Source organism: Rissa tridactyla, chromosome 1, assembly GCF_028500815.1.
Source record: "Rissa tridactyla isolate bRisTri1 chromosome 1, bRisTri1.patW.cur.20221130, whole genome shotgun sequence".
In the NCBI taxonomy this organism is placed as follows: domain Eukaryota; kingdom Metazoa; phylum Chordata; class Aves; order Charadriiformes; family Laridae; genus Rissa; species Rissa tridactyla.
Genome location: NC_071466.1, coordinates 99,349,310 through 99,377,242, shown reverse-complemented (window position 1 = coordinate 99,377,242; position 27,933 = coordinate 99,349,310). Strand labels below are relative to the sequence as shown.

General features: G+C 39.9%; 1 protein-coding gene across 8 annotated transcripts in view; it reads left to right on the top strand.

Annotated features, from left to right (window-relative positions):
- The window catches only part of SLC37A1 (solute carrier family 37 member 1), a 38,754-nt gene that overhangs the window by 6,904 nt on the left and 3,917 nt on the right, over window positions 1-27,933 (top strand). For 7 of the 8 annotated variants that reach the window (XM_054181792.1, XM_054181820.1, XM_054181800.1 and 4 more), the window contains 15 exons: window positions 185-308; window positions 2,240-2,318; window positions 3,192-3,327; window positions 4,868-4,944; window positions 6,752-6,918; window positions 7,667-7,704; window positions 13,298-13,381; window positions 16,431-16,562; window positions 18,171-18,261; window positions 19,719-19,781; window positions 21,522-21,607; window positions 22,255-22,303; window positions 23,921-23,994; window positions 25,496-25,574; window positions 26,141-26,238. In XM_054181792.1, coding sequence (XP_054037767.1) covers window positions 185-308; window positions 2,240-2,318; window positions 3,192-3,327; window positions 4,868-4,944; window positions 6,752-6,918; window positions 7,667-7,704; window positions 13,298-13,381; window positions 16,431-16,562; window positions 18,171-18,261; window positions 19,719-19,781; window positions 21,522-21,607; window positions 22,255-22,303; window positions 23,921-23,994; window positions 25,496-25,574; window positions 26,141-26,238 — 1,377 coding nt within the window. The remainder of the gene's footprint in view (window positions 1-184; window positions 309-2,239; window positions 2,319-3,191; window positions 3,328-4,867; window positions 4,945-6,751; window positions 6,919-7,666; window positions 7,705-13,297; window positions 13,382-16,430; window positions 16,563-18,170; window positions 18,262-19,718; window positions 19,782-21,521; window positions 21,608-22,254; window positions 22,304-23,920; window positions 23,995-25,495; window positions 25,575-26,140; window positions 26,239-27,933) is intronic. The other variant, XM_054181830.1, reaches the window with a different exon arrangement.

Below are 27,933 nucleotides of genomic sequence, written 5' to 3'. Positions count from 1 at the left end.
CTCTTTCATGTGATGGTGGCTTCATCCAGCAAAATACCGAGCCGTTAATAACAGCTAACAATTTTACTGATTTCAGTGGGTTTGACACAGGTTCATATAGAGCTAGAATTGTTAAATTTGTTGCTGTATGGGGATTAACAGCCACAAGTGTATTTTCCATTTTCAAATTTCCTTTCTGTATCAGGGAGAGCTGCATAAGCATTGCGCTGCTCCACAGGAAGTTGAACTCAACGACAAAGAATATGCTGCTCGGATTCAGCCTGTCAAAAAGCTGTCTAATGTATCTCAGTGCGGTTGGGAACCATTTGGTAAGGGTTGTTTTCTTGGTTTTGTGGGGTTTTTTTGTTTTTTTTTCCTTTTGTAATAATGAGCTGATATTCATAATTAGGTTATTTGCCTCTCTTGCTATTTCTTCATGTGTGGGGGGATTCAGGAGATGTGTATGGGAGGGGTGTTTTGTTTTCCATGTTCTCACCGATGTTTTTTCCCAAAGAAAAGTTAAGTTGTGAACTTACCTTATGGTATCTTTCCTACTTAAATCACTTAAACAACTGACATTATTTTACCTGTTTATAGCTTTGAGATAGTTTCAGTACATCAGTTTTCAGTCAGAAAATGGGATTTGTCTTTAAATTGTCTATTAAGGAAAAAAAGGGTGAAGAATAAAATAAATCACTATAATTTTCTGCTGTTTTAATGCAAGGTCCAACAATCATTTAAAGGAAATTACTTGGTGTTTATCTAAATTGGAATTTTTCAGAGTCCTTATCTGCCAGAAAGAATATTTTTCTTCCCATTTTAATGGAGAAAAATGGGAGACTTTACTGCAGAATAGAGTTGACAACTTACTGAATAGCTTATGAACCTGGCCTTTCACTTAAATATTTTCCTACTTACAATTAAACTTGAATTTAATTGTATTTGAATTTAATAGAGGTTCTGAATCATTCCTTGACACTTTTATCACTACCAAGAACATCAGTGAAGTAGAATAGTCCATTCTGTCAATGTGCCAGTCTATTCCAGTCTATCTAGCCATCCGTTCTAATTATTCTTTAATTAGCAATTAAAAAAAAAAAGTCCTACTCTGTTCAAAGATAATTGAAGATCTGAGCTCTGGATTTTCTGTGGACAAAATTCTGTGTATTAACTGCCTGGTGTAAGGTAATCAGTCTACTGAAATGACTTAGTCCCACAGGTTTCCAAATGTATTGGGACGCAGTTAAACTTAGTTGTTTGTTGGGTCTTGTCCCTGGACAAGGGGAGACTGAGGTTGCTCGTCAAAAATACTAGTTAGCTTTCCTAATGCAGACTTCTGAGCTCCAGTGTCCTCCTTTTTCCATAAACACACAGATTATTGCAAAGCTACCCCCTTGGGATGACACTCCAGACTTCTTGTTTCAGCTCTCTTTTTCAGGCAGGAAGGCTGGCCGGCTGGGAGTAACACTGAAAGAACGAATGCTCTAATAACTCTGACTTTATTCCCAAAATCAATGGGAATTGTGGCGCCTTGCAAATACACAAACTGGCTTTCTTGGTATGAGCTCAGGTCTCTTTGAGACTAGACTTGGTGTTTCTGTCTGGGTGGAGTCCCTCCTGCTCCCTCCATCCTGCTGACAAGTTCCATTTAGTTGTCATTCTGGTCATTTGCTGTACAGAGCAGAGCCCTGGTTGGTTTTTTATAAACAGGACTTCTATCTCTGTGCCTTAGGAGTAGTTGGAAAATGAAATGCAAAAGGCTTTAACCATTTAAAAAAAAAATATATATTAAGCTGATTCCTTAAAAACCTATATGATGGATCTATATGATGATTTTGACTGTTAGGACCTCACATGTTTGCAACACATCTTTCCACTTTTAACAAAGTCCATAAAAGTTTGGGGTTTCTTTTGTCTAAGGACTTATAAGAAAGGGGCACCTCATTAATAACTGATGTTTCTTCTCTTTCAAAATTCTGTTTTGAATAAGATGGAATTAAGAATGGGCCTACCAATATTTTCCTAATGTGCTACAGACAAAATAATCAGTTGTAGAGGTGTTAGGGTTTTTTTTTTGTTTTGGTTTGGTTTTTTTGTTAAATAAAATGTGTTTTGCAAAATGGATACTTAAGTCTAAGAGTGCCCTTTGAAAATTAAAAGTCAGTGCATGTCCGCTTACATTTTTCTTGTAATATGTAAAAATGGTTGGGAAATTACTGGTACATTTAAACTGACAGTTTGTTTTGATAATTATTCTTAGATAAGAACAACTACAAACAGTTACTGGGAGCGCTGGATTACTCATTTCTATGTGCGTATGCAATTGGAATGTATTTAAGGTAAATCTTACTCTCTTGGAAACCTGCTTCATGGCTTACTGTTAGTATATGAGGCTGTACCGCTTCTGAGATACTGTCCTTTCCTGCTCTAATGTTTCTGGTGAAGAGAGTGAAAACTTGGATGTAATTATCCCACCTCTGTGCTAGTTGCTGTGGAAGAAAATGCATCATCCTGAGTCCCCAGTGGTATCATAGCTTTTGGTTCATAGGAAGTTTCCCTACCCACCCCTGTCCTGACTGTCTTGTGCAGGAATGCTTTACAACTGACAACTGAGCCTGTTGTTCCTTCATATTGCATACGAAGGACTATATGCTGGAATATATGTCGCCAAACTTTATCAGTCTCCAGCTTGCTCATGTAGACTACGCTGATTGTCCTGGCTTTCTCTGTAGTCAAAGGACAGAAGCACACACCTCCTAAAAATAATAACAAACCCATCTTAAGATGTGCAGTATTAGCTACCATTTGGAGATGAATCTTTTTATTGACTAAAACCAGAACCTTCCTAACTAGAATCATTAGCAAGGGAGACAAGTCTCACTTTAAATTGCTGGAGACACGTCGCACCTTACAGGTCATTTGGAAAGTGACGATGTAAGTAAATAGCTTCCAACGTGCTCCAGGAGAGTATCTCCCCAAAAGATGGTTGTGCGGATGTCAGCACTTAGCAATTAGGGAGCATGAAATGTTTGTTGTTTTTTCCTGTCAAGTGCTAAAAATTGCTCACGTACTGCAGATGAACAGCAGTTACCAGTAAAGTTTCTCCTCAACCAGAATTAAACAACACAAAAATATTCTTTATTTGTGAAGGCTTGGGGTACGATCTGATTTTTAATTGTCACCTTTCTTTTTATTTCCTTCCACATTCCCAGTGGAATAATAGGAGAACGGCTGCCTATCCGGTACTATCTGACAGTCGGGATGCTTGCTAGTGGATTCTTCACTGCAATGTTTGGATTGGGTTATTTCTATAATATACATAATCTGTGGTTTTACATAATGGCCCAGGTAGGCACGATGTTATTTAGATACTCCGAGTTTCCATGGTGCTGTTTAGTGTTGTATTAGGGGTTTTTTCAGTTGCAAACAGTGATTAGTGGTTGGACGGGAGGATGTAAATGCTGGCATGCGTTGTCATTGATGACAGGCAGAAATGATAGAGTGGAGAGCCCCAGGTTTTATTTTTGAAAAATGTTTTTTTTGTGGAAGAAATCTTTGAAAACAAATTAAAGCATTTCAGTCTGTGTCAAATCAGTGATCAAATCTTTGCAAGCTTAAATGTGGGTGAGTTTTAAAACAAATGTATTTACTTTTGTCAGTCTGCCAAGACCTGAGTGACGCATCCTGGCTTTCTCTGCAGGAAAATTACATTTATGCTGCTAATGATGAACAGTCTCCCACATTGGTGTGGCTGAGAACAGGCAGCTTTTGTAACGAGATTCATTGTGTGGGATTTTTCAGAGCGCTTGTAGATCTAATCAGGCGTCACAAGAATATTTAGCATCGACGTGATGTGGAATTTAGCTCAGGACCAGGATATAGTTAGCACTCGTGAGTCATTTCGGACAGGTCTGCGCCTCGCACTGCTGCTTCCTTTGTGTTATTGCAGCAGCACTTTCACCGCTGACACGTCTGCATGGCATTGTGCAACGCGGCATGCAGCGATACTAACTTGGGTACTGCAAGCTTTTATAACCGTTTCACCAAGTCATCCGTTTAACCGTGTCACTGCCCCAGCCCTCTTGGCTTATATGGTTTCCAAGACAGGAGCTGGCTCCTTTAGGATTAAGCTAACTGTCTCTACCAGTGCCGCACTGCCTGGTGTGCTCACTGAGTTCTGTAATACCAAGGGTGGTCTCGCACCACCAGCCTAATTGGTTTTTGTTGGGTAGAGTGAGGTTGTTTCGTTTCATGTTCAAATGCTGGTTGTACGTGTGAATTATTGTGTTCTGATCTTTGTGTTAATGTGTAATTCTAGATAGGGAGCTTTTTAGGAGGTGAGATGAGCTAGGGTTATGGTCTGTGCAACATGGAGGCTGAAATAGCTCTTACTTCAGCCTGAGTATAGTAAGTTAAGTTTCTCCTCTCAGTTTATTTACAAGTGCCTGTTAAGCATTTTAAAGTTAGTATTCAAACTAACTTTAGTTAGCCTCCCCTAACGTTTTCTTTTTTTCCACTTTGATTGCAAACATGCTTTGCTTTATGTTCAATTTGAGATAAGTAGTAGTATGTTGCTGTTTGGGCATGGGGAATTCATTTCTCTGTTCAGCGTAATGTGATTTTTGGTAAGGATGTGATCGATTTACAATTTTTTGTGGTTTAAATCATGAAATAATTTGAGAGATGTAGGCAGTGGGAGGAATCTTTGCAAAAAATTGTAACTTGTTTATCCTAGGAAAAGAATGCTTTGAAAACCCCCTACTCAATTTCTAAATTCAAAGCATTTGTTTAGGCTTCCTTTTCCCAATGCAGCACTCGGCAGGAATTGTGTAGGAACCTGACTTATTATAGGGTATGTTTATTTATTATTATTTTTATATACTTTCAGATAGCTAATGGGTTGGTGCAAACCACTGGCTGGCCAAGTGTCGTTACATGTATTGGCAACTGGTTTGGAAAAGGAAGGTAAATAATACGTAATCCAAAGTTTTGGAAGTACAAATCAACACGTTCTGGGCTGTAATATTATAGTCAAATTAAATATCTTTCTTTTGCTTCAGTGTTTTTTTTTTGGGATGAAACAAGCAGTTAGGTAGATCCTTGAGAGGAATTTTCTTTGTTACACTGATTAGTTTGTGTCAGTTTGAAATATTCTCTCTCATATCAAAACAGTGTTCTGTGGTAGCTCTTTAGTCTGATGTTTAATTTTTCAGATGAAATATTTCAGAACTGAATTAAGAATAATTCCTGCAAATATTAACAGTCTAAACCCACTTTTAATAAAGGCTGTTATTATGCCATTTTAATGTGGAATTTGTGTGTTCATTTGTGTTTCAAAGTAGTTGTCAGGGTGCAACTCTAAAAGTGTCTTTTTGTCTAATGTCTCTTTTTCTAACACACTTACAGAAACTTGAAAATTTAATTAAAAAAATAAAATAAGTATGACATCGGATTTAACTTTTTATCACTTTCTTTAAATCATCTTTTTTTTTTTTTTCACCCCTAATCCTATATAGAGATCACTCATTATGTCTATTGTCATATCATACAGGAGTTTTCCATAAATTTTGCATGCTAAATCCATTGGCTCTGATAATGGTTGATACAAGTAGTAATGCTGCTGTAGTGGCATCCGTTGTAGACACATACCATTGAATGAAAATTATTGTCAATTGTCTCAAGAGAAGGACATGCAACAATAAAGTATATGCTTTCTATATAAAATCACGGGATAGTTAAGAAGATGTAGGCTCAAACTAGTTTTCCATAGTCCCTGCAGCCTTTTTGGTGAATGTTACAAAACAGAGAATGATAACCATCAGTCATACAGTACTGAAAAAAATTGGTAAGTCTGTGCAAAATAAATAGGTTTATTCATATTTTGCTTTGTGCAAAAGCAACAGCCTTTACTTCTAGGAGGCTGCATAGTGGACTGGTGGGTAAAGCTCTGGTTTGAATGTCAGTGATCTGGTTCTTGTTTTCATTTTGCTACAAATTCTGTGAAACATGAGCAGACCTCTTAGATCTTGTCTTCATCCAAAAGAAAAGATTTGGTTTAGTTCAAATTAGGTTGCTCCAGGTAAACTCCAGCTGAGAGCAAGGCAGTTTTCCCATGACTTATGAGGAAAAAACCAAATTGCTAACTGTCATGATTTCAGTAGGATTTTTGTGGTTTAGGTTAGCTCAGCTGGAGCCTATTTACAGCAGCTCTAATCTGGGATTTCCAGGCAGACAGCAAGTTGATGTGTCTGTTAGCCAAGCTTGTGCAGGTGTTATCTTCTACTAGTGCCTAGCAAGTCCACAACGTGATCAGAAAATACTGAATTTGCCCTACCTATCCTGTACAGATTGTTTTCTTCTGCATGATAAGTCTAACGTATCCTAAAAGCATGAGATTATCGGTGCAGTGTGTTTCCAGGAAGACTTTCATTCCCAGAAGCATCAGACTTAGTGTGCATATGCTATGCAACATCTGCATACTTGTTTCTATTAAAGAAACTCTACCCAGAAATAAGCAAACCCGAGTGGTGCCATCAAATGCAGGATGAGTTCTGTCATACACAGACTATTTAGAACACTTCTATTAATATTTGGGTTCCTTGAAATTGCCAGATGAAAGACTAGCATAAAGAAGTGGTCAGTTAAAGAACAATAAGATTGCAAATATTTCACTGACACCACAGATGAACAGTCACTTTTGATACGCTTTTCTCGATATAGTAATGCTTATTGTTGAAATAATAAGAAATGTTTGTGGTTTTTTTAAATGCAGGAGAGGTTTGATCATGGGAATCTGGAATTCGCACACTTCAGTGGGAAATATCTTGGGATCCTTAATTGCTGCTTACTGGGTGTCTACATGTTGGGGTCTCTCCTTTGTGATGCCTGGTGTAATCATTGCTGTGATGGGAATTGTTTGTTTCCTGTTTCTTATTGAACGTAAGTGCTTTAATGGGATAGAACCATGGAGGGCTCATTATGGGTGAAGAACACCATCTGTTTAAGCTAAATGACCCAGTGCAAAGTATATTCCTCAAGCTATGCCAATACTTACAGAACTTCTAGGAAGTTCTAGAACACTAGATGGAGAAGAACCTGTGTATGTCTAAAGAGTTTATATGCTCAGACTCTGGCATACCTGAGAGAGTAAGGCTTCAGAATTCGGTCCACTGCCCTGTCATTACTGCCCTGTCTCTATAAATTGTTCAAGTGTATCTTAGCAGCATGTCCCAACTGGCTGCAGTGTATATTCTGTGCTACCGCTGAAGCCATGCCATCTGTATTCTGTGCTGTGAAATACAGAAATCGGATGATAGAGCAAGTTTTGTGACTTTAAATTAGACATTAAAAAGGAATGCCTTGTCTTGTCCCTATGTAGATTCAGAGATATTAGTACGAATGCTTATTACTGTAACTGTCCTATCTCAGGAAGTAAAAAGTTCTGGGGATATAACGAATGCTGTAATGAGCTGGACTGCTAGAATAGCACTTAATGTGGTCATAGGATGGGAAGGGTACCATGGAGCACCCTTTTCTTTCTCCCTAAAGATACAGTTACACATTTCTACCAGGACTACTTCTGTGTTGTCTGTACTGTTGGTTTATTGACAGTAAATTACACTGGTGTTTTAAGAGCTATTCATTATGCATGTTTCCACTAGTAACTATGTGTGGTATTGTATTTCAGATCCTAAAGATATAAATTGCTCCTGCACACCATCCAGTGTAAGTGAATGCTTTTTCTATTTTGATTTTTGCCTCCTAATACACATGTTTATTATGATAGTTCTGGAAATCAGATAAGCTGCCTGGCCCTTTTGTTGCCAGGCTGTTATAACTAACCCTATACTTGAGGGAATGATTGGTCTTCTGTGCTTCACTGGTAAACCAGTAGCTTACTTTCTGTCAAAGCAATGTGAATCAAGAGGTGGATGAGTTTGTTTTAACTAAAGTTTTGGAATAGATGATCTTACTACAGTAAACCAAGTAAAAACTGTTCATCTTTTTTTTTTTTTGAGTTCTCTAACTTTCCTCCGGTCTTCCTGGGCACCTTCAGAGCATTTTGACCTATTCTCCTGCTCTTGCCTTCCTTGTTTAGGTATGGCATAATGAGATAGTTGCCAACCATATTGTGTGAAGGGTCTTGCTGTGTGAGAACCCTGTATTAGACACTGCAGAAAGTAAAGAGCAAACAGCCCTTTTGCTGACATAGTGTCAATGAACCAGGCATCTGTGGGCTTGGGGATGGAAGGTGGGATGTTCCCTGGAATAGAGGAAAGCACAGTAGGAGCACGTGGCTAGGGAAAAGAGGAAGCAAGGGATGGATATGAAGCCGAGGTGAAGATATTGGCGCAATTAGTCTGTGTCAGTGAGTTTAGTCATGATATAATGTGGCCTATATTTAACCAAAACTGGCATTAATGAAGAGCTGTGAAAAGGAGAGAGAAACGATCTGTGCTTAATGGTATGGGTCACATGACAAATCTATGCTTTAGTTTTTGTGACATCACAGAATAATTTAGGTTGGAAGGGATAAGACCTCTGGACATTGTATGGTCCTACCCTCTGCTCGTGGTAGGTCTAAATTTGACATAGGATCAAATTGCTTAGGGCTCGTCTGTCAAATTTTGAAATCCTGAAGGATGGAGATGCTGTTTATACATACATGATTTTTTTCTTTTTTTAATATACAGTGAGTTCTTAGACTGCATTGATCATGTGTTTTACTGGTATCAAGGCAGTGCATCTTGCTATTTATGAGAGCTTAGACTTAAAGGACTTAAATTTCGGCAGCTTTACTAGATGTAAACATACTATTACCCATACAAACTGTGGAACGCATACTGCCTGGATCACGAGGGAAAACGCAACTCTCTTGGCGCAAGAGTTTGAAAATCCAGTATCAGAGATTGACCGCTCAAGGCATTGTTGAAGCAGGATTGAAGAGTGTGTCTGTGCAAATGTCTAAGCTTTCTTTGGGTTGCTGAACATTGTGTGTATGCGTCCTTGTGCCACTGTGGCAGCAAAACTCAACTTTTAATTGTATCTAAAATGAAAGCCTTTTCTTTAAGTCTTAGTATAAGGTTGTTCAAAACACAATTTTAAAAGTAGGTTGGAAGTAGTTAAGCTCTGGTACCAAGATGTTTGCCCAATGTTTTGGACCAAAAGTTCGTAAGACATTTTATGTACTCAAAATTAAGTAATGCAGAAAGCCATGTCAATGGCCAAAAGATGTGCCTTAGAAAGCTTTAGCTACTATGTGAGGAGATGATTCCTTCCTTTCTTGCCTCGTGCAGCTCTGACCCAACAGGAGGGAGGCAGTCCGAATAGAATGAGAGAAAAATAACAAGCGAGGGAAGGGAACAACAGAGTGAGCATTAGGAAGACGGGCTGTGCATAACTTCCTGTAATAGAATGTCATTTGTAGCCCAGTTTCGTTTAGGAGTGTGCTTGCAAGTTCATTTCTGTTTCATGTTCCATAGGACTCTGGTATGTGTTTGTCTCTAATGAAAACCTAGAGCAGCGTGTTGCTCCAGGCTCTTTCTCCTTTGGCTCCCAGGGATCTCTGGGCAACCGGGTCTGCCACATTTTCAACTAGTTTTTTGGAAGAATAGTAGGGGGAGATTGGCAAAGAAGGTCTTAAGGTTTCCTGTGGGTGAGGGCAAATCTGGGCTGTTGGGGAAAGGGTTGGAGGGAAGGACCCAAGGGACATGTTTTCCATTGCTAGGGGATTACACGTGGAGATGGTCTGCACGTGTAGGTATACGTGAACTGTACCTTTCAGTTGCAAGTCTCACAGGTAGATTGTACAGGGGTGATTGCTGGTTTTTTTACCACTCTCCCCAATAGTTTCAGATAGGTGGCTTTTCGAGTAGTAACTGAAGGCAACTTTTCTAGTGTGTGTTATTTCCTCTTTACCAGTTAATGAGGTTTTTCTCCTCATGCAAGTTACTCTTGGTAAAGCTTCTGAAAACTTTTAATGGTCTGTGAACTCCTGTTCTTAGTTTGTTACTGAGAGGTAAGGTGTGCTCACAATGCACTCTGTATTTTTCATTTAATTCTCTTTCATGTCTTAAAGGTAACTTCTGTCAAGTATGAGAATACTTTAAGTGACTCTTAGAGACTTCTACCGTTTTTTTCCTTAGCTTTTATGTAGTTCAGAAATGCTCCCATGAACACTTCAGCTGCTGTTTATAATACCTAGAGCATTATGTTTACAGAATTTGCTGTTAAGCTTTATGGAAGTAAATGTTTGTTTGTTTCAAATACACTTTTACTGGAAAGCATAAATAAAGAGTTCTGCACAGCATGTTGCTCATATGTCTTAAGGAACCGGTATGGAAAAATTTGACATTCAGTATCCACTTGCCATGATATTTTTAACAAAAATACAGTATTTTAGGAGCTTTTTTCCCCTCCTTCCATTCACCACCTTTTTCCCCAGTCCCAGGAAGGGGCTAGTATTTGAATTAATCTCCTCTAGGACACCAAGAAGATCACTGCTCCAGGCACAGTCTCACTGTGTAGGGATGCATTTGACCTTCTGTTTCCCTGGAAACCTTGCTCTCCAGAGCAAAAGGCATCACTTCTTCCTTCCCTGTTCCTTATATTCACATCTGCAAATCTTGTAGGAGATTTATAAAAGTGCTTCCCCACCTGCCTTGGACCCTTCAGTTTAAGATTTGCCATTGTCTTGGGAAGCTGTATGCCATTTGAATTGCTCAAATACCTCTCTTAGACCTGTGTGGTCTGCAAAGTACAATGGATTCTAAATCCTTAGTAATAGGGCTCACAGCTTCTGTTAGCTGCGGGCAGGGTGGTTTTAGAAGTTAAGGAAATTACTAAGGTAAGAATAGAAGTTCAGGAAGATCTACAAATGCAGATGTGGTAGTGACCGTGTCTGATTTTAAAGAAAAAAATTATTGCTAATTGAGGGAAGGCTCATGTAATAAAATAGACTGTTTTTACTGGGAAGAAAATATTTCAGCCGTGTTGTTCAAGGCATAGAATTTACTGGCAGGGATAAAATGCTAGCTGTCCTTTTTTGCTCAGTCATTTCAGTGACAAACTGAACAACCTGTGTGCTTTTGCAGATAGTTAGAAATGTTTTTTCTAAGAAATTAAAGAAACACACACACTTGCTTTGCTCATAAGGCTGTAGTAGGTCTCTGGACAGATGCCTTGGTTAGGTGCAGGCAACTCTGCCAGCTGGTGCCAAAAGCCAAACCCCAGTGTGGAAGAATGAGGCCAGTTAAATTTAAGTACAACTAAAATAAATGTTCAACATGAGGGAAGGACTTAGGGTAGATTTATATTAAGATTTATAAATCAGATTCATCTCTGTGTGATATTGCTATCTTCAAATAATTTGGTCTACTGTTTATTTGCAGCATGATTGTGAGCCAAATATTTCCACACAGTTTGTAGTGGTGAGTAATCAGATTTCACTGAGTTGTCCAGAAGCACAGGCGGCGAGCCAGGCACAGAGCCTCGAATACATGGATCTTCTTCACTCACCGATTTCTTGGGCTGTGCTTCATTTGCTTGTATTCACTTTGGCTCTGGTTTATAAATCTGAAATTTGTTTCAAAACAAATATTTGAGTACAATAAAGCGCTTTTAAATGCCAGCGTTGGAGGTGTAATCTATAACTTTACAAAAGGCTATACCTATGACAAAAGCAAGCGAGAAGTCAGTGTGCTTTCTTAAGCATTGGTGCACTTTCATAATGAAAGTTAAAGAGCAGATTTACAGGTATTTGTGAAATGTGATGATTTATAACTGGTTTTATTGCTTCTCATCTTTTCTCCCTGTACCTTTTTTTTTTTTTTCATAGGTAAGCATGTTAGTTGCAGCACATTCATACAGACCTGTCTTTATGTTCTAGGAACTTTCTTTAACCTGACTTTGCATTTCTAGGAAACTTAGCTCTCTTTAGCTCCTGGGGCAAAGTGTTTGTGCATTTGAAAGATACCAGGCTGCAGTTTTTATCTTCTGAAAAAGAGAAAGAAGTCTAAGTATTAAATGTGCAGCCTCTCAGTCTAGTCCTTTTCCCCAGACATTTCCTCCTTACCACAGTAAATCTTATTTTTGACAGTCAAATGAAAGTGTCTTTAATTTTTTTTTTCTCTGCTGAGCTGCTGAATAAAGATGTAGATGACTTGTCTCTAGATAATGGATTTTCTTCCCCACAGATTATTGTAAATCACTTTTTTGACAGGAGCCTAATTTTCTGTAAGATAAAATTTAAAAATCTGTTTTATCAGATGCTGCGGTTTTGAGTGTTTATCCTTAAAATTTTTTTGCCTTCTTAGAAGGATTTGGTTGATGAATGGCAGTTTGCCTAAAGAATACTGCAATACATATTGTTGCATTTTTGTTGGGGAAGAATTGCATAGTGATTGATTTTGAATTAAAATGTTCAGTGTTTTATTATTTGTGGTGGGGGGGTTTGGGTTTTTATTTGGGGCAGAGTTTGGGGTTTTTGTTTTATTTTGCTTTTTTAATGTGGCATCCAGGGTGTGATTAGAAACTTAAACAAATATCTCATCCCTGAGGAATGCACAGTGCCTCTTGTGGTCTTAGCAATAGGTTGTCCGTACCTGACTGCAAACCTACTTTGAAGCTGTATATGTAATTTGGTGGACAAACCTTAATGTCCCTGACAAATCTTTTTTAAACCAAGGATCTCGGAATGACGTTTACCAATGAATGCAATTTTTGTTGTGAACTGATACACTAATGTGCTTGTTAATAAGTAAATATAACAAGTAGGCCCGTCTGGGGCCCAAAATACAGCTTGTCCTTCCTGCCCACAAGAGCACAGTCCCTTTCTGGGTTAGAAGAGTAGTGTGAGCGTAAGATAAAGGCATAAACTTTTATCTTAAAAGGGATAGGAAAATGAAGAATCAAGGTTTTCCTGAAACGAAACAAATTCTCTGTTGTTGTGAGGATCATCTTCTTATGAGAAAAAATCGTTTGCAATGTCAGTGAAAGTTCAGTAGAGGAAAAAGCAGATAAATATGTTAAGAATGGCGTGACTGTGCTCTGAATTCAGCATGCTACTTCTGTATAAAACCAGTATGAAATTAGCCTTCAAATAAATTTGTGATTGCATTTTATGTACATTGCTGTAGGTCTGCAAAAGAAGTTTTAAAACCCAAAATACACAGTTATTTAATGAAAGGCGCTTCATTTTGCGTTATGTTTATGTTACAATGCACAACGGTTTTTGTTGCAGAGAAATGATCAACACTAATGTAGTCCTTTAAAAAACAAGCAACAAAAGTATGGGGGTTTTTTGTTTTGTTTTTTTCAGAGTTCTAAAACCATCCTGAATGGTGCATGTCGATTCAGAGTCCAGATGCCAACCTTAAATGCTAAGGAAATGAGCAAACCTCAGGTAAAATACAACATATTGTTGTAAAATAGTATAGAAGACTTCCTAAAGCTCACATGGAATATTCCCATAGATTTACTATTGGTAAAGATTGCTCTTCATTTTATTATGCTGAAATCTACTTCCATCTTCATACAAAATGTAACTTCATACAAGAGAACTAAGCCTTATCTAACATAAATACTGCAAACTGAGCTGAATAAGTCAGCATGCTTACTCACTTGGTCTTAACTTGCGATCTTCATCCAATTCCAGCAAAAGTAATGCACTGCAAAGTATTTTAAAGATAGCCATTTGAAATCTTTAAGCTACCTATACTGTGTTTGTCCCCTCCTTGCAGTCTCACTTCTCTCCCTTTTTAATGTAATAGGTGTATGTACTTAGAATATTACACACGGAGACAGAGAGTTCTAAATGTGAGCAATTACTCACAGAAAGCCTGCTTAAAACTTGTGCAGGTAATTCTCACTGGAAACTGAATTCTGGATGTGCCCATATGTTGGCAAAAAGACATTTTATCTTTTGATGGACATGAACTAAAAATTTCCATTTGAAATTTTGTATTTGTATTCAGTACACTTGGCACATCATATCCTGAGAGGGTAACTTTTTTTAACTTCTTTCAGTCTTTTACAGGAAAATAGAAGCTTTTGTTCTTTTCGTCCTCTGCCCATAAAATAATAATCAGCATTCACAGAGTATAATAATCAGTGTTGATGAAAAGGTTTTGAAATTTTTGTGAAGGAAACACTTTACTCATAATTTCAATCAGTCTAGCTTAAACCCTCTCTGTATGGAGTTTATTCATATTTGGTTTTAGCTGCCCAAGAATAGTCTGCAGCCTGAAAACCATTTGTCAGTATTATTTCACAACCAGCTGGAAGATAAGGGGAGAAGATCTAACAACATCAGCAGGTGTCTTTAGACCAGTCGTGAAGACAATTAAAATATAGTCAGGAAATTAGTAGACAAAGATTTCTCTTCTAACTCTGTTAGTAACTCTAATTGGCACCCTCGCTGTTGGCCTGCACTTGCCTGCAAGCGGGCAAGGAAGACGTATCCCCCCCCCTCACACTGACTGCTGCTCCGTTGTGAGCAGGACAGAGAGGCAACATGGACAACAAAGCATGAGAGCACTTGCTGGCAATCCTGTCAATATTCCCCCTTTTTTTAATTATTTTTTTTTCCCCTTCCACCCTGCCAGCTGGGTTTTATGTTTGTAATATGGAGTACTAACAAGGCTTTCAAAATAAATTAATAAAAAATTAAAAATCATTGTTTGTCGCTGTTTGGGACCCCCTGATTTTCTGCTGGTGACAGAAGATAATCTTATTCCTGTCGAAGTGGAGTTGAAGTTGAACATCTTTCCTTCCTGCAGTGGTTGTGCTACAGTTATGCTGAGCTGATTATCGGAGTCAGCTTTTGTGCCTGCACAAACAACAGATGTTTTGGATTTATGAGCTGGTCTCCTCCAAGCACACTGGAATGGCAGCTTTTACTGATTTTTCATTGACCTCTTCAGTTACTGTAAAAAGAAGGCAAATATTCAGGATATGCAGTGATTAGAAGCAGAATGTGGTTTTGGCTGCGTTACCTGAATACCTCTGTGTGTTCATTACTGCTTATATGAGGTTAGCCTCTTAAAAATTACACAAAATCGAGGGATAATGAATCCTTCCCCAGCGATCACGAGTCTGCCATATGCCTAATCACACTCTATGACTTGCTGACAAGGCTGCACAATGCTATCTCTGCCAAGCACGAAGTGCTTTCTTTATTTTATCATTTGGCTATGTAGAGTATAAAAATCCCATATTGTAGATAAAAGTTTCCTGCATGAGTTGCTAAATAAGTTATTTGGACTTCGGTCACTTCCACTTCAATATTTAACCCTCTCTTCTTAAATAGGCTTAGAGCTACCTGTCTGAGCAATGCGCAGCATTACCTCAGACAATCCTGATCAGGTTTGCTGTGCAAATTGTGCAAAAGATTTTCACATAAGAAACTATCAAGACGTGTCTTCCTTTGAACCAGTGAGCTTGTTCTGCATAAACATCCCTTTTTTCCTTTTTTTTTTGTTTTTATTGTTAGTAGCTGATGGTTTGAATTGCTACTGTTAAAAATAATTCAAGTTATGAAGTTGCTTCAGTAATGCAGAAAATAAATACTGATGATGATGCAGTGACTCATGTGCCATAGCATAGATTTACAGTGCTGTGTTAGAGGTCTCTAGATGTTTTCCCTGTCTTCTAGTTCCTGCTTCATCAGGGTGCACCGTCTCTTGTAAATCTTGGATCCTATCTGCCAACCCTCTACAAATGTTTTGGATGCTGTATGAGAGTTTCTAAAATAATACTAAGTGCCTAGGCTCAGGTGCCCAGATGGTTCCCTAGTGTTTTCTCCCAAATGCAGTTCTTTAAAAAAAAAATTTATTTAAAATCACTGAGTGTTAAATAGCAGGATTGAATTTGAATTTTTCCAGCACTTGATTTTTTTTTTTTTTTTCTTTCTTCCTCCATCATCTTGCCAAATAGTAATCTGAAAGCTTTCATCTTCATAATAAGTACGGGAAATGGAATGATGTGCTGTTTGATTTTTACTAACCTATAGCCAAATATATATGTGAGGCTTAATTCTTAATAAGGCTTTATTCAAATGCACAAGAACTGGAAGAAAGAAGACGGTATGTAGAATACGTCCATAGTTACTAAGAGTATGCATCTAGGTAAGTTTCTCAGCGAGCAGGTGGAAGTGAGGATAGCTGTAGGTAAACTCCAGGCTTTTATAATTTGTGGATTGCAATGGTCAAATGAAACAGACATGAAAAAATAAGTGATTGCTTAGCATAAAGCGCTCAGTATCCATAATTCAATTGGAAAGATGGCCTGCATTTAAATTGGTGAAGAAGATTGATGTTACGGAGTCTGAAAAATGGGCTTAATATTTGTATAGAAGGAAGATAATAACATGCTTTTATACAGAAATGTGTTGTAATACTGAGTAGTACATTGTTCCTTTCTTTTTCATATGGTGTTGCTGGGGGAAATTGCAGGATCCAGAGATGGAGCATTTGCTTATTGACAGTGAAAACTGCAGTGTGTCACTGAACTCCAGCCCTGTGGCCACTGGGGAAGGTAGACACGGGACATCAGCTATCAGCTTCTTTGGGGCCTTGCGAATACCTGTGAGTACATCTGCTATTCTTGTCTGTTCCTCCAAGAATTAGGTTTTGCCTCAGAATCCTTATTACCATGAAGTTCTAGATGGAGTGGTAGATGACATTAACTTTGCATCACAGGCTTTGATTAGCATCTCTGGTGTATATAGGCTAAAGCAGATCCTGGTACACAGGACAAGGTGTGCCCTTCTCCGAGGAGAAGTGAAAAATCAGTACAAGAGTACTCTCTTCCCCAGTAAGCAGATGGCATAAGCTCATTGGTAGCATCTTAGAAACTACAAGCATCTAGGCTTCAGTGCCCATGTAAATGGCTTTTTTTTTTTTTTTCTCCTCATTATAAGTAATATTAGAGCAGCCTGTAATGTAGTGGTTCACTGGTCTTAGAAATGACACGTGGATATTAAGAATGGAATAGCAAGCTGAGTCTGTAGGCACTGCTCTGCATCAGAACTTCCTTCCATGGCTTCCCTTTAACACACTTCAAAATTGTTTTTAAAAGCTTTAATTTAAAAATATTTTGTATGGTTTATATTGAGAAGTTTAAGATGGCCCAAACGTTTGCAGTGCTTGTAAAAGGAAAGAAAGGAAGTTTCTTTTAGGTCAGAGACAATTGGCCTTGATTGTCCTCTCAGCTTGAAGTCTAGCAGCTTCAATGGGATGCACAAGAAGAATTATATACAAACCGATTTGGACCAGGTATAAAGGTATATAATTCCCAGCACTGTATTCCTGCATGCTCTTGTTCTGTTCAGTCTGATCCTCTCTCTCAACTGTTTTTCCTGTGGCAAAGCGGAAATAATGGGTAGAAAAAAATTGTGGCTGACACCTGCAGTCTCTGTAACTCTGCAGTATTTTTCCTGCCTGTTGTTGGGAAGGGTCACAGCTGTATGTGAAGTAGAGCCAGCTGTGTATGTGTGTTGTCCATGCACGTAACTGCAGTGCTCCATACCAGCAATGTAAGAAATCCTGACTCGAACAAAAACATATCAGATGGCGAGAGGAATGAAGGTAGGTTAATACGGTAGTTTAGTTGCAGCCCTGTTCAGTTAGCATACTTTTCATGTACCAGCGGGAAAGAGGATGGAACAAATTAGTTTTTAGGTAGGTCTATGCCCTGTTTGTAACATACTCTTACCACATATTGATTTGAACTGTGTCATACTGGTTAACTGCGTGTTTGCAAAGAGTTAAACAATACGGGAGAGCTTGTAAACTCATCCGAAGGATTGATCTAAAGAACACAAAAATATGCCCATTTCTCTGGAATACACTCCAAACCTGCTATAATGCTATATCAAAAAACTCTTTACATGAGGAAAATGCGATGCAGGTCCCAAACAGTATCAAATCCTTCCTGCTCATTTTGGTGTTCTCTCAATTTTAGTGTTCAGTCAACTCAGTACAATTACGAGAAGAGAAAACAAAAAAAAGAGGAAAAAAAAAGTCTGCTCTGATTGTCAGGTTTGTGATCTCAGGGAAAGAATGCTTCTTGGGAATTCTTAAGAGAAAAAGAAAAGCCTAAATGCTTCTTAGAAACCATTTTCATAATGGTCTTTGAAAGCAAATAGCAGCCTCTATGAAGATACTAACTTCCTATTTCCTTTATTCTCTTAGGGAGTCATAGAGTTCTCCCTTTGTCTTCTGTTTGCAAAACTGGTGAGCTACACTTTCCTCTTCTGGCTTCCCCTCTATATCACAAATGTAGGTAAGTACCACAATAAGGGTATACAGAATTATGACTACAAAGTGTCTGGAAATAAGAGCTTGAAATAAATAAGAGAATAAACATTACTGCTTCTGAAATAGGGTATCTTTGCTGTAGCAGGAGAGTTGTAAGTCACCAACTGACATATTTCTTAGTTTTATGAATTCAGTATTATCAGAGGGCATTTTTAAAACAAACAAACAAAAAGACTGTGGCTTTGGCTCTTGCAAACCAATCAAAAAAGTTTAGTTTCTAATAATGTTTTCAAATGATCCAAGTGCCTTATTAAAACATATGCCAAAAATCTAAATAAGCTTCTTTATCTGTTCAGTACTGCTGTTTTGTTTTGTGCTGTAGAGTAGAGAGGCAGGAGTTCTCCTTAGCCAGAGAAATACATGTTCTTGTGAGTCATGATGTGACCTTTAAACGCCCAGCTAACAAAAAAGTTGTCCTGGACAAGTATGGTGCTAACAACCAGCAGGGAGAGACACGTTGAACGCCCTATGAAAACACATAAAGCTGCAAATCCTATAGCTGAAGGCTGTTGTATGTAGACTCCAAATAACCAGTGCTCCTGCAAGACTGGGTACCTTGAAAGCAGTGGAGTTTTAATAGAAAGGCTAGGGATATTTACCACAGTACTGCCATCTGTGCTGTGGCAGATGTTGGTGACGTTATGGTAGTGCCACTGCCACCACTGTTTTAGCACATGCTGCTCTTTCAAATGTATTTCAGAGGCTTAAAAAAAAATAATACCAGGGGGTTTAGAAATTAGCTCCTTTTGAAACGTCACACTGAACACAGTGGGACTTAGTTGCCAAACTTTCTGATGTACTTCTAGAAGTGTACCCCGTAGCGTATCAGTAACTACATCAGACTAAATATAAGTATGTGCAAATAGTGGTTTACACTGCCCATGGCAAACAGTGGAGTTGAGGAAATCCCTGTCTCTTCCTAGTCCTCGTAAACTGCATGTTGCATGTTGTGCCAGGCAGGGTGGCCAGACATAATTTAACGATGAATATTACTGGTCATGTGATGGAGGTTTCCAGGATGAGACTCTGGAAGTGATCCAAATGTATGCTAATCAGGCTTTTAGAGCAAAGAGCCTCACTTAGGAGCATTGGTTAACTGCTTATGAATCTGTGGCTGTTCACAAATAGGAATATTGTTAGTCCGAACTTTAACAATCAACAGCTCTGTTGCTTGGACTGTATCTATAGTTAAAGTGGTGAAGTGTCCTGCCATGGGTGTAATTGCGTTCAAAAGACTGTATCCTTGAATAACCAGTTCTAATATATTTTTATTTGTCTCATACGATGACACCTTATGGTAGCTTATTCCTGTGAACAAGCAGTACTTCTGTAAGATGCCTTTACGTAGCATGACAAGACTGTGGTGAGTTTTTTACATTTTGTAGTCTGGAAATGAGACAAATGTTTTACTTCCCTCACTAGAGCATCTTGATGCCAAAAGAGCCGGGGACCTTTCTACGCTGTTTGATGTGGGTGGAATCTTTGGTAAGTTTTAATATTAATATTTCATCCTTAATCAGACCAACTTAGGAAAAGCTGTAGTGTGCACAGCTTACATATATTATTAATCCTTGTGCTTTATGTACTCTGAAGAAGAGTGGCAGTAAAGGTAGTAAGCTGAGAGCTAGGTTAGACATTGAAAACCTAGTAAAATGTCTTTAAATTGAACACAGAGCCAATGATGTTGTCCAGTACAGATTGTGAGAGCCAGATATTATGGAATCTTTTAGCTCCATCAGCTCTGGCCCATGGCTCTTGGCCACTCCACCTGTCAGAGTATTTTTGTTTTGTCACTCTAACATAAAAAAAACTATCCCAGCTGTACAGTTGTGTATTTTTTGTGGGCACAAAGGTGAGCGCCCACAGCTATTTTTCCTTGATGCATTATGTAGCTGTATGTGATAAAATTGGGAGATCGTAATAATAATAAGGATGAGACTATTCCTTTGTAATTTGTGAGGCAATTACAGAATAATTAAATTTTTATGTCAGTGCAGACAGTATAGCTCACAATAAAGCAAGCATAATCATCTTGATGCCCAGCTGATTTGTGTGACCTGCTGTTCCCCTCCACCTCCCCCAGTTCCCTTATGGAAACAAGCCCTGTATCAAACTATTGAAAAATGATGCTCACGATGGGGAAGTTTCACTGGATCAAGAGCTATGTAGACCCTTGTAGTTCGAGATGCAGGTGTTAAGGTGTGTTGCAGTTACTGTTCCAGTCTTCTGCTGGATGCGACTTCTGCCATTTCACGCTGTTCTTTTCATCACAGATAGCTGGAAGCCAGAGTTAGTAGTAGCTTAGAGATGTGGGTGAGTTCTTTCAGCAGCATCTTATTCCACTGTGAATGCAAGCTTAACAAGGTGCCAGTGCTGCTTGGACTTTATGGCTTTATGTTTAAATTTAAGTCAGATACAAACACTTTGGAGATGGGTGTATCTGGGAAAGGAGAGGCAGGCCTAGCAATGTTTAGGAATCTGGAGAATCCAGTGAACTTCCTTTCCTTCTCCCCTTACCAAGTTCCCTTTATATCATTTTGGCAGCTCCTTCCCTCAGGCCTTCCAGCCCCCTTCTGCCATATGCTCTGATGAGTACTTCTGTGTACAGTCGTTGCCAAACACAAGGAGCAGGGAAAATTAAAGAGCCTGAGTGTCTGCCTGGAAAAAACCCCGAAATGTTTCATTTGCCCCAGGATCTAGAATAGCTCATTTCCCCTGGTTGCAGTGAGACACAGAGAGAGCGCTCGAGAGCCAAGTTTATTGTTGCATGTGAGGAGTTGAGACCAGTGAATAGCTGGGCACAGCTGGATTCCAGGGTGCCAGCAGTGGAGCCACGTGACACCTGGCAAAAAGGCTTTATGCATTCAAAAGCAGCAGAACAATGATTTCTAAATATTTCTTCCATCTCTATTCCACCCCCACCCCTGTCATCTTGGTTATTCAGTTAGAATAAACAATGAGGAAGAACAACTGTCTGCTTCTGTTATCCTTCAAGTCAAAACCGGTTGGGTTAATAAGGATCTTGCTAAGTGCAAATTATCTTGTCAGTCACATGCTTTGTGTTGCTGTGTAGAACTGTACGTTAAAAGTTATATCGTGTTTTTTTTTAATCTGGGTTGGGTTTCATTAAGTATAGCTGATATCTTCTGTGTAAAACATGGACAGAGTGCTTTCTTCACACACCTCTTTTTTTTTTTTTTTTTTTTTTTTTTTTTTTCCTCTCAGGTGGAATTTTGGCAGGCCTGATTTCAGACAGGCTGGAGAAGAGGGCATCAACCTGCGGAATGATGTTATTGCTTGCAGCACCCACAGTAAGAATTTGCCCCTCTCTTACAGCTGTGGCTGAGACTTTGACAGCATTCCTTGGGAAGTCCTGCAAACAGCATCTTCTAACTTGGATATAAAGAGTTCAGACCAGGTTAAAAGCTGGCATGGAAAGTTGAGCATGTGAGCAAGTATAGACATTGAGGCTGCCTTTACTAAACAAGCAAACAAGCCTAATATATTGCTTGCTGTAGGATCATATGGAAAGTTTATCATTCTCTTGTAAAACTTGATGTTGAGTTCTTAGCCAGAATTTTAGCTGCTCAAGGGCTAAAATTTCTGTGCTATTGCTGTTGGAATACTGGCAGTTGGACACATGAGATGCATTTTTCTTTAATTCTTTTGTGAATAGTATTCTGTGCTGTGTTCAAGCTGGTGATTTGAGAGTTTAAAACTGAGTGGTCTCATAACACAGCCCTTTCTTCTGAAAGGTCATATTGGGGAATAGGAGCATATCCCTTATCTCCCTCCTCTGTCCAATCAAAGAAATATCCTGCTGTGGTCTGAAAAGATTTAGTAAAACCTAGAACTAGCTTTCACATGATACCATTTTGTAGTTAACGTGGGGAAAATGGAGAACCTAGGTTTAGTCCCTATGCTGGTATTCAACATGTTTGATTTTTCATCTTCACAGTTGTACATGTTCTCTGCAGTCAGTAAAATGGGCCTTGAGGCTACTGTAGGTGAGTATTTTTAAATTATTTTTTGCCTGGCTTTCTGTGAACTTTTCACTTATCCTTTGGTGCTCTTTCCTTTTCCTCCTCCCCTGCCCCACTTCTTTTTCTTTTGTTTTCTCCCTGAGAGAAGGAAGTCTGGAATCAAATTCCCTAGACTTTGCTTTCCAGGCTTTTTACAGGGTAAGGAACGAGGCTAGGAAATAAGTTAAGGGGTGGCATGAGAACAGTGATTCACTTAACATTATTGGTCTTCTTTCTGGAGCTTGTTGTGTCAGCACAGGCTTTATTATATTCCAAACGCCCAGTGTCAAAGGTGTTTAAAAGCTACTTATGGTACTTTCGATGGCAACATTAAATTTACTTGTACAAGCTGAATTCACTTGTGGGTTTCTACCTGTTACCTCAAAACAGAAGTTGAAACACAAGTGCTGACAGTAGGCCCCCTGGTTCTTGGTGCTGTACAAGCAGAGAAGAGGCTTATGGGTGGCTCCCTGTGAGCATCCCCTGCTCTTACGGACAGTTTGGTCAGACTTTCCCCTTTCTCTGACCTACCAGGATCAGTAAAGGCCCTGGGAAGTGCCTTTTGACTCCACCCTGTCTCCTCACATTTGAGAATTCACACCACAGAGTAAGCATTGCGGGGAGATACTAATGTATGTTCCTTTTCCTCCTTGCCCAATTCTGTAACGGGGTGAGGGAAGTCAAAGAGAGATTAAACCATTTGAGAACCACAGGCTATGATCCGTTCAACCATTTGAGAACCACAGGCTATGATCCGTTCAACAAAAGCAAGTGTAGGGTCCTGCACCTGGGAAGGAAGAATGCCAAACACCAGTATATGTTAGGGGCGAACATGCTGGGAAGCAGCTCTGAGGAGAAGGACCTGGGGGTCCTGGTAGACAGCAAATTATCCATGAGCCAGCAGTGTGCCCTTGTCGCCAAGAAGGCCAATGGCATCCTGGGCTGCATAGGGAAGACTGTGGCCAGTAGGTCGAGGGAGGTCATTCTCCCCCTCTACTCTGCGCTGGTGAGGCCACAACTGGAGTACTGTGTCCAGTTTTGGGCTCCCCAGTTCAAGAGGGACAGGGAACTACTGGAGCGAGTCCAGCGTAGGGCAACCAAGATGATTATGGGACTGGAGCACCTCCCTTATGAGGAAAGGCTGAAAGAGCTGGGACTCTTTAGCCTGGAGAAGAGAAGGTTGAGGGGGGACCTGATTAATGTTTACAAGTATCTAAAGGGTGGGTTTAAGGAGGACGGAGCCAGGCTCTTTTCAGTGGTTCCCAGCGACAGGACAAGGGGCAATGGGCACAAGCTAGAACATAGGAAGTTCCATTCAAATACACGGAAAAACTTCTTTACAGTGAGGGTGACAGAGCACTGGAACAGGCTGCCCAGGCAGGTTGTGGAGTCCCCTTCTCTGGAGATTTTCAAGACCCACCTGGATGCAGCCCTGAGGGATGTGCTTTAGGCAATCCTGCTCTAGCAGGGGAGTTGGACTAGATGATCTCTAGAGGTCCCTTCCAACTCTGAAGATTCCGTGATTCCGTGATGTCTCCTGTTGTTATGGTTAACAGTCTTTCAGGCAACTCACATTTTCCGTTTTTGTCCAACTTGCAACAGTGATGCTGCTTATCAGTGGTGCCCTGGTAAATGGCCCTTATGCGCTGATCACCACTGCTGTCTCTGCTGACTTGGTGAGTTTGGCTTCCCCTCTGCTTCCAGCATAGCAGCTTTGGCCTCCAGAGAGAGCCCTTTGAGTTCTGCAGGGTCATCAGTGAAGGGGCTGCATTGTCCCAAAGCAAAGGGATAAGGAGCTGGATAGGCAGTGCTGAACTTGGCCATGGAGATTGTTTTGGAGTTCGTGCATTAGTACAAATGAGCATCATGCTTGTGAGAATCTTCTAAATTATTCTTGCCTACTAACGAGACAGGCCAAATCTTGTAGATGACAGCCCAAAATGAATGTGAAGGTTGCATGCAAGGCCAAGTCTCTGTACAGGTGCCTTCTCTCCTTTTATACTTTGCATCATTAAATGCGGGGAGGGACTGTGTCTGTGTGAGAGATGAGTTAGAGACTGAATTCGTTTCAGTGCAGAAAGCTATACCTGGCACATACCCTTACTTTTGTCCATGCTACCCTCTGCCCTTTCTTGAACTGTTACTCTGGTTGCCAGCACAGGTCAGTCAGTCATAAATGCTGTGTGAAGACATTGACTCTGGTACCTTTCACTAGCTAGACTTCAGAAGGTTGCTTTCAAAGGTGCTGGTTCCTTAAGGCATAAGTCCTTAAGTTCCAGAGGCAAAAGTCCTCTAACAAAAAGCACTCTAAATACAGGAAAAGGAGCAGGACAGAAATCTCCAAACTTCCTCCGGAGCACTGTCCTTGGCCTGGAGGTCTTGGCAAGACAAAGGTGGCCACTACATGTTGCCTGTTTTTTAGCCTTAGCCTTTTTGAAGGGGCTGCTAGCTAGGAAGTGGGGCCTGACATCGCAAGATCCCTACCTAGCCCTTGGGAAGAGGGTTGAAAATGCCCACCAATTCCTCAGATGTCAGCAGTCAAGCGTCTGACACAAGCAAATATATATCACTGATTACCTGACTCGATTCTCTTTAGTGTACTGGAGGTAAAGGACTGTTTCTTTTTAGCAGTTCTCAGAACCATTCAGTTTTTCTGTCGTTCTACTAAGTCACTCCCTTTATCAGCTGTTTTTTTCTGAAGACCTGCCTTCTAAAATTGGGGCTGAACAGATCAAGAATTCTCTGAATTGGCATTTCAGTATATATCTGTAATTCTGGTAGTCTAGTGTTCCTGTCACACCAGTGATTTTTTTGTTGTTGTTGTTTTTCTTCAGAGCTTTGTTGTATTAGCCGGGGAAAAGATGGCCATGGAAACAGGCTTGCAGCATAATGCAACGCTTAAGTGCCGTCCTTGTTGCTTGAATCCACAGTGTGTAGAACAGAAAGCTTCTTGGCTCCTGTGGTCTAAATGACATGATTTAAAAAAGGAGAATGCTCTACGCAACAAGTTGATAGGGTAGAAGGCTTCTTTAAGTAGTGATAAAAGGGTTTGAGCCAGAACACTTAAGGCAACTTCACAATGTACATCTGATGCGGAGGGTTGTGAACTAGATGCCACTGTAAGGACTTTTCTAAGTTCGGCTCAGAATGGTTCTAAGCAGCCTTTGTCGCTTTAAGGGTACCCATAAAAGCCTGAAAGGAAATGCAAGAGCCTTGTCCACAGTGACAGCGATCATCGATGGAACAGGATCTGTAGGTAAGCCCGAGCTGTAAGGTAGCCTGCCTTAGCTGTGGGAGGTTAAAACGAAGGATCTTTGAGAACCTAGGGTCTCTCCAGTTCACATTTTGCTAGGACTCGGTAAAGCTTCGGGGATGGGGAATAGAGCAAACAGCCTTAAACCTGTCTAGTGGTCCCACACCTGAGGGAGGGAGGAAGGAAGAGGGTGGTAGTCTGATACTGGACACAGCAAAAGTAGATGCCATTGGGCTGTTTCTGAGATCAGGGATGTTTTATTCCTGCCCTCTGCACTAGTATGTGGAAGGGAAAATTCAGTAGCGTTCAGCTTAATACTGGGTGGGCATTTTGTTGAGCCAAAGGCAAGCATTTCTCAAACTTGTAGTCTTCCAGCTTCCCCTGAGTTAGGTTTCCCGTTGGCTTGCAGATGTACCAGGAATGTTTTGCACGTTCTGGGACCTTTTAATACATAAGGTAATACTGAATTAACTAGGTGGAGAAATTGATATTCTAATTCAGAATAACTATCTTTCAGCTTACTAAATCTTAGATTGCATCATTCTGACAATATCAATATTATATTTTAGGTGCAGCTTTGGGACCTCTCTTAGCTGGTCTTATTTCCCCGTCTGGTTGGAACAACGTGTTTTACATGCTTATGGTGGCAGATGCATGTGCCTTGCTAGTAAGTCTAAAAACACTATTTAGTTGCTATGTATTTCCTTTGTGCTAAACTATCTTAAAATGCAAATTCTCCCATTTGCAATTTCAGTACTCCATAAGAAACTTCCAGTTGTGTAGGAAGTTTTCAATTAAAGAGCAAATTTGCTCATTGTGAAATTCTCATCTAATTTTAATCAAAAGTGCAGATAAGTTCTGATGCACTTAAATTCCTGAGCAAATGCACATCTGTTAATTGCCGGCTGAGCAGATTATAGCAGGCATAATTGTAAGTGAACCTTCATATGTGGACCTAGAAAATGCCTCAGATTCCACTCACAGAGGAATTCGTTCCGTTTTCTTTAAAGCCAGTTTAGCGAAGCGGTAACAAATGTTTTGCTACATTGCTATATTGCCAAAATCACCGCGATAATGAAGCTGTTGAAAGTTAATACATCACATTCTCCAGGTGGGCCCTAAAACTGCTGTACTAGGTTAGATGAAAACTGGCATCCTAACTTTTGACAGTAAACAGGAGCATATGTTCAGGGGAAGGGAATGCAATACACGTGGTGGCTTGGTACAAAGCACATCCATTTTCCTTTTTTCTGCTGTTTGAGATCCTGTCTAGGAAGATGTGAAAAGGTTTTGTGTTTGGCTGGGTTTTTTCCCCCACTTCTGACTTGCCCTGCTTTGCTTTTAAAGACCAAAGAAGACATGAGATGAGGCAGGGCAACTCTTACTGTGCCTTTGAAGTCAGTCTTGCTGCGCCCACCTGTAAGTTAGCCTGTGGGTTATGTTTTTGAGTTTGCCACACGTTTTCCTGGCAGGCATCTGTACCAGCCTTGTTCTCCAGCAGAGCGGAATACAGCTATGACTACCTCAGAGGCGTCCTGAATGTCACCTGTTTATCCTCTCCTTTTGAAGTCCTGGGTAGGAGTGCTCGTGGAAGGGCAGGGTGACTGTGAAACACTTCAGAAATACTCCTTCCTCTGTACTGGCTGTGCTCAGACAAAACCCTCTGCCTGCACGGTGCTGCACCGAGCTCTGTGCCCCTGCAGAGCTAACGCTGGGTGTGTCAGACCACTCTTTCCTGACAGAAGAAAAGCAAAGTCTTGCTTTGAGTTACGATTGAGGCTTTTTCTTCTAAATTTCAAGTTAAACCCAAAATTTTAAAGTAAATTTTTCCACATTTAAGATGTGAAATCCCTGGAAATTAAGTAAATAAACTAAGTGAGTTAATAGTTGAAGTGTGCTGCCACTGGAGTCAGCAGCTCTATAAATCCTTATTTGTGGTGTTTTCAGTATGAGGTATTCCATGCTGCAGAGTGAGTTTTGGGAGATTGTTGTAGTTTTCCCAAGTAGACTTAAAGCTCTACTTTTTCCATTTATAGTTATTTATTAAAACCAAATGAAAAAATCCCACATTTTTTTTCAGCGTCAGTTAAACTGCCTTTGTAAAGCTCTGCTTTTGAGAGGGTTGACTCTGTGCTGCTGTAATAAATCCTGGGTTTTGTAACTTTTGTTCTATGTTTCCTGTTATTTGCAGCACAGCATATTGGTGCCTGTGTTCAACTGTTATTTCTTCAAAGATATCTGGAGAGGCTTTAGCCTCTTGCGTGGTATTCAGCTCTGTCACGCTTGGCCACTCGCATACCTTTGAAATGTTAGGTTTAACTTCTAAACCCACCAATACTTATAATAATGAAGAAACTTCTAT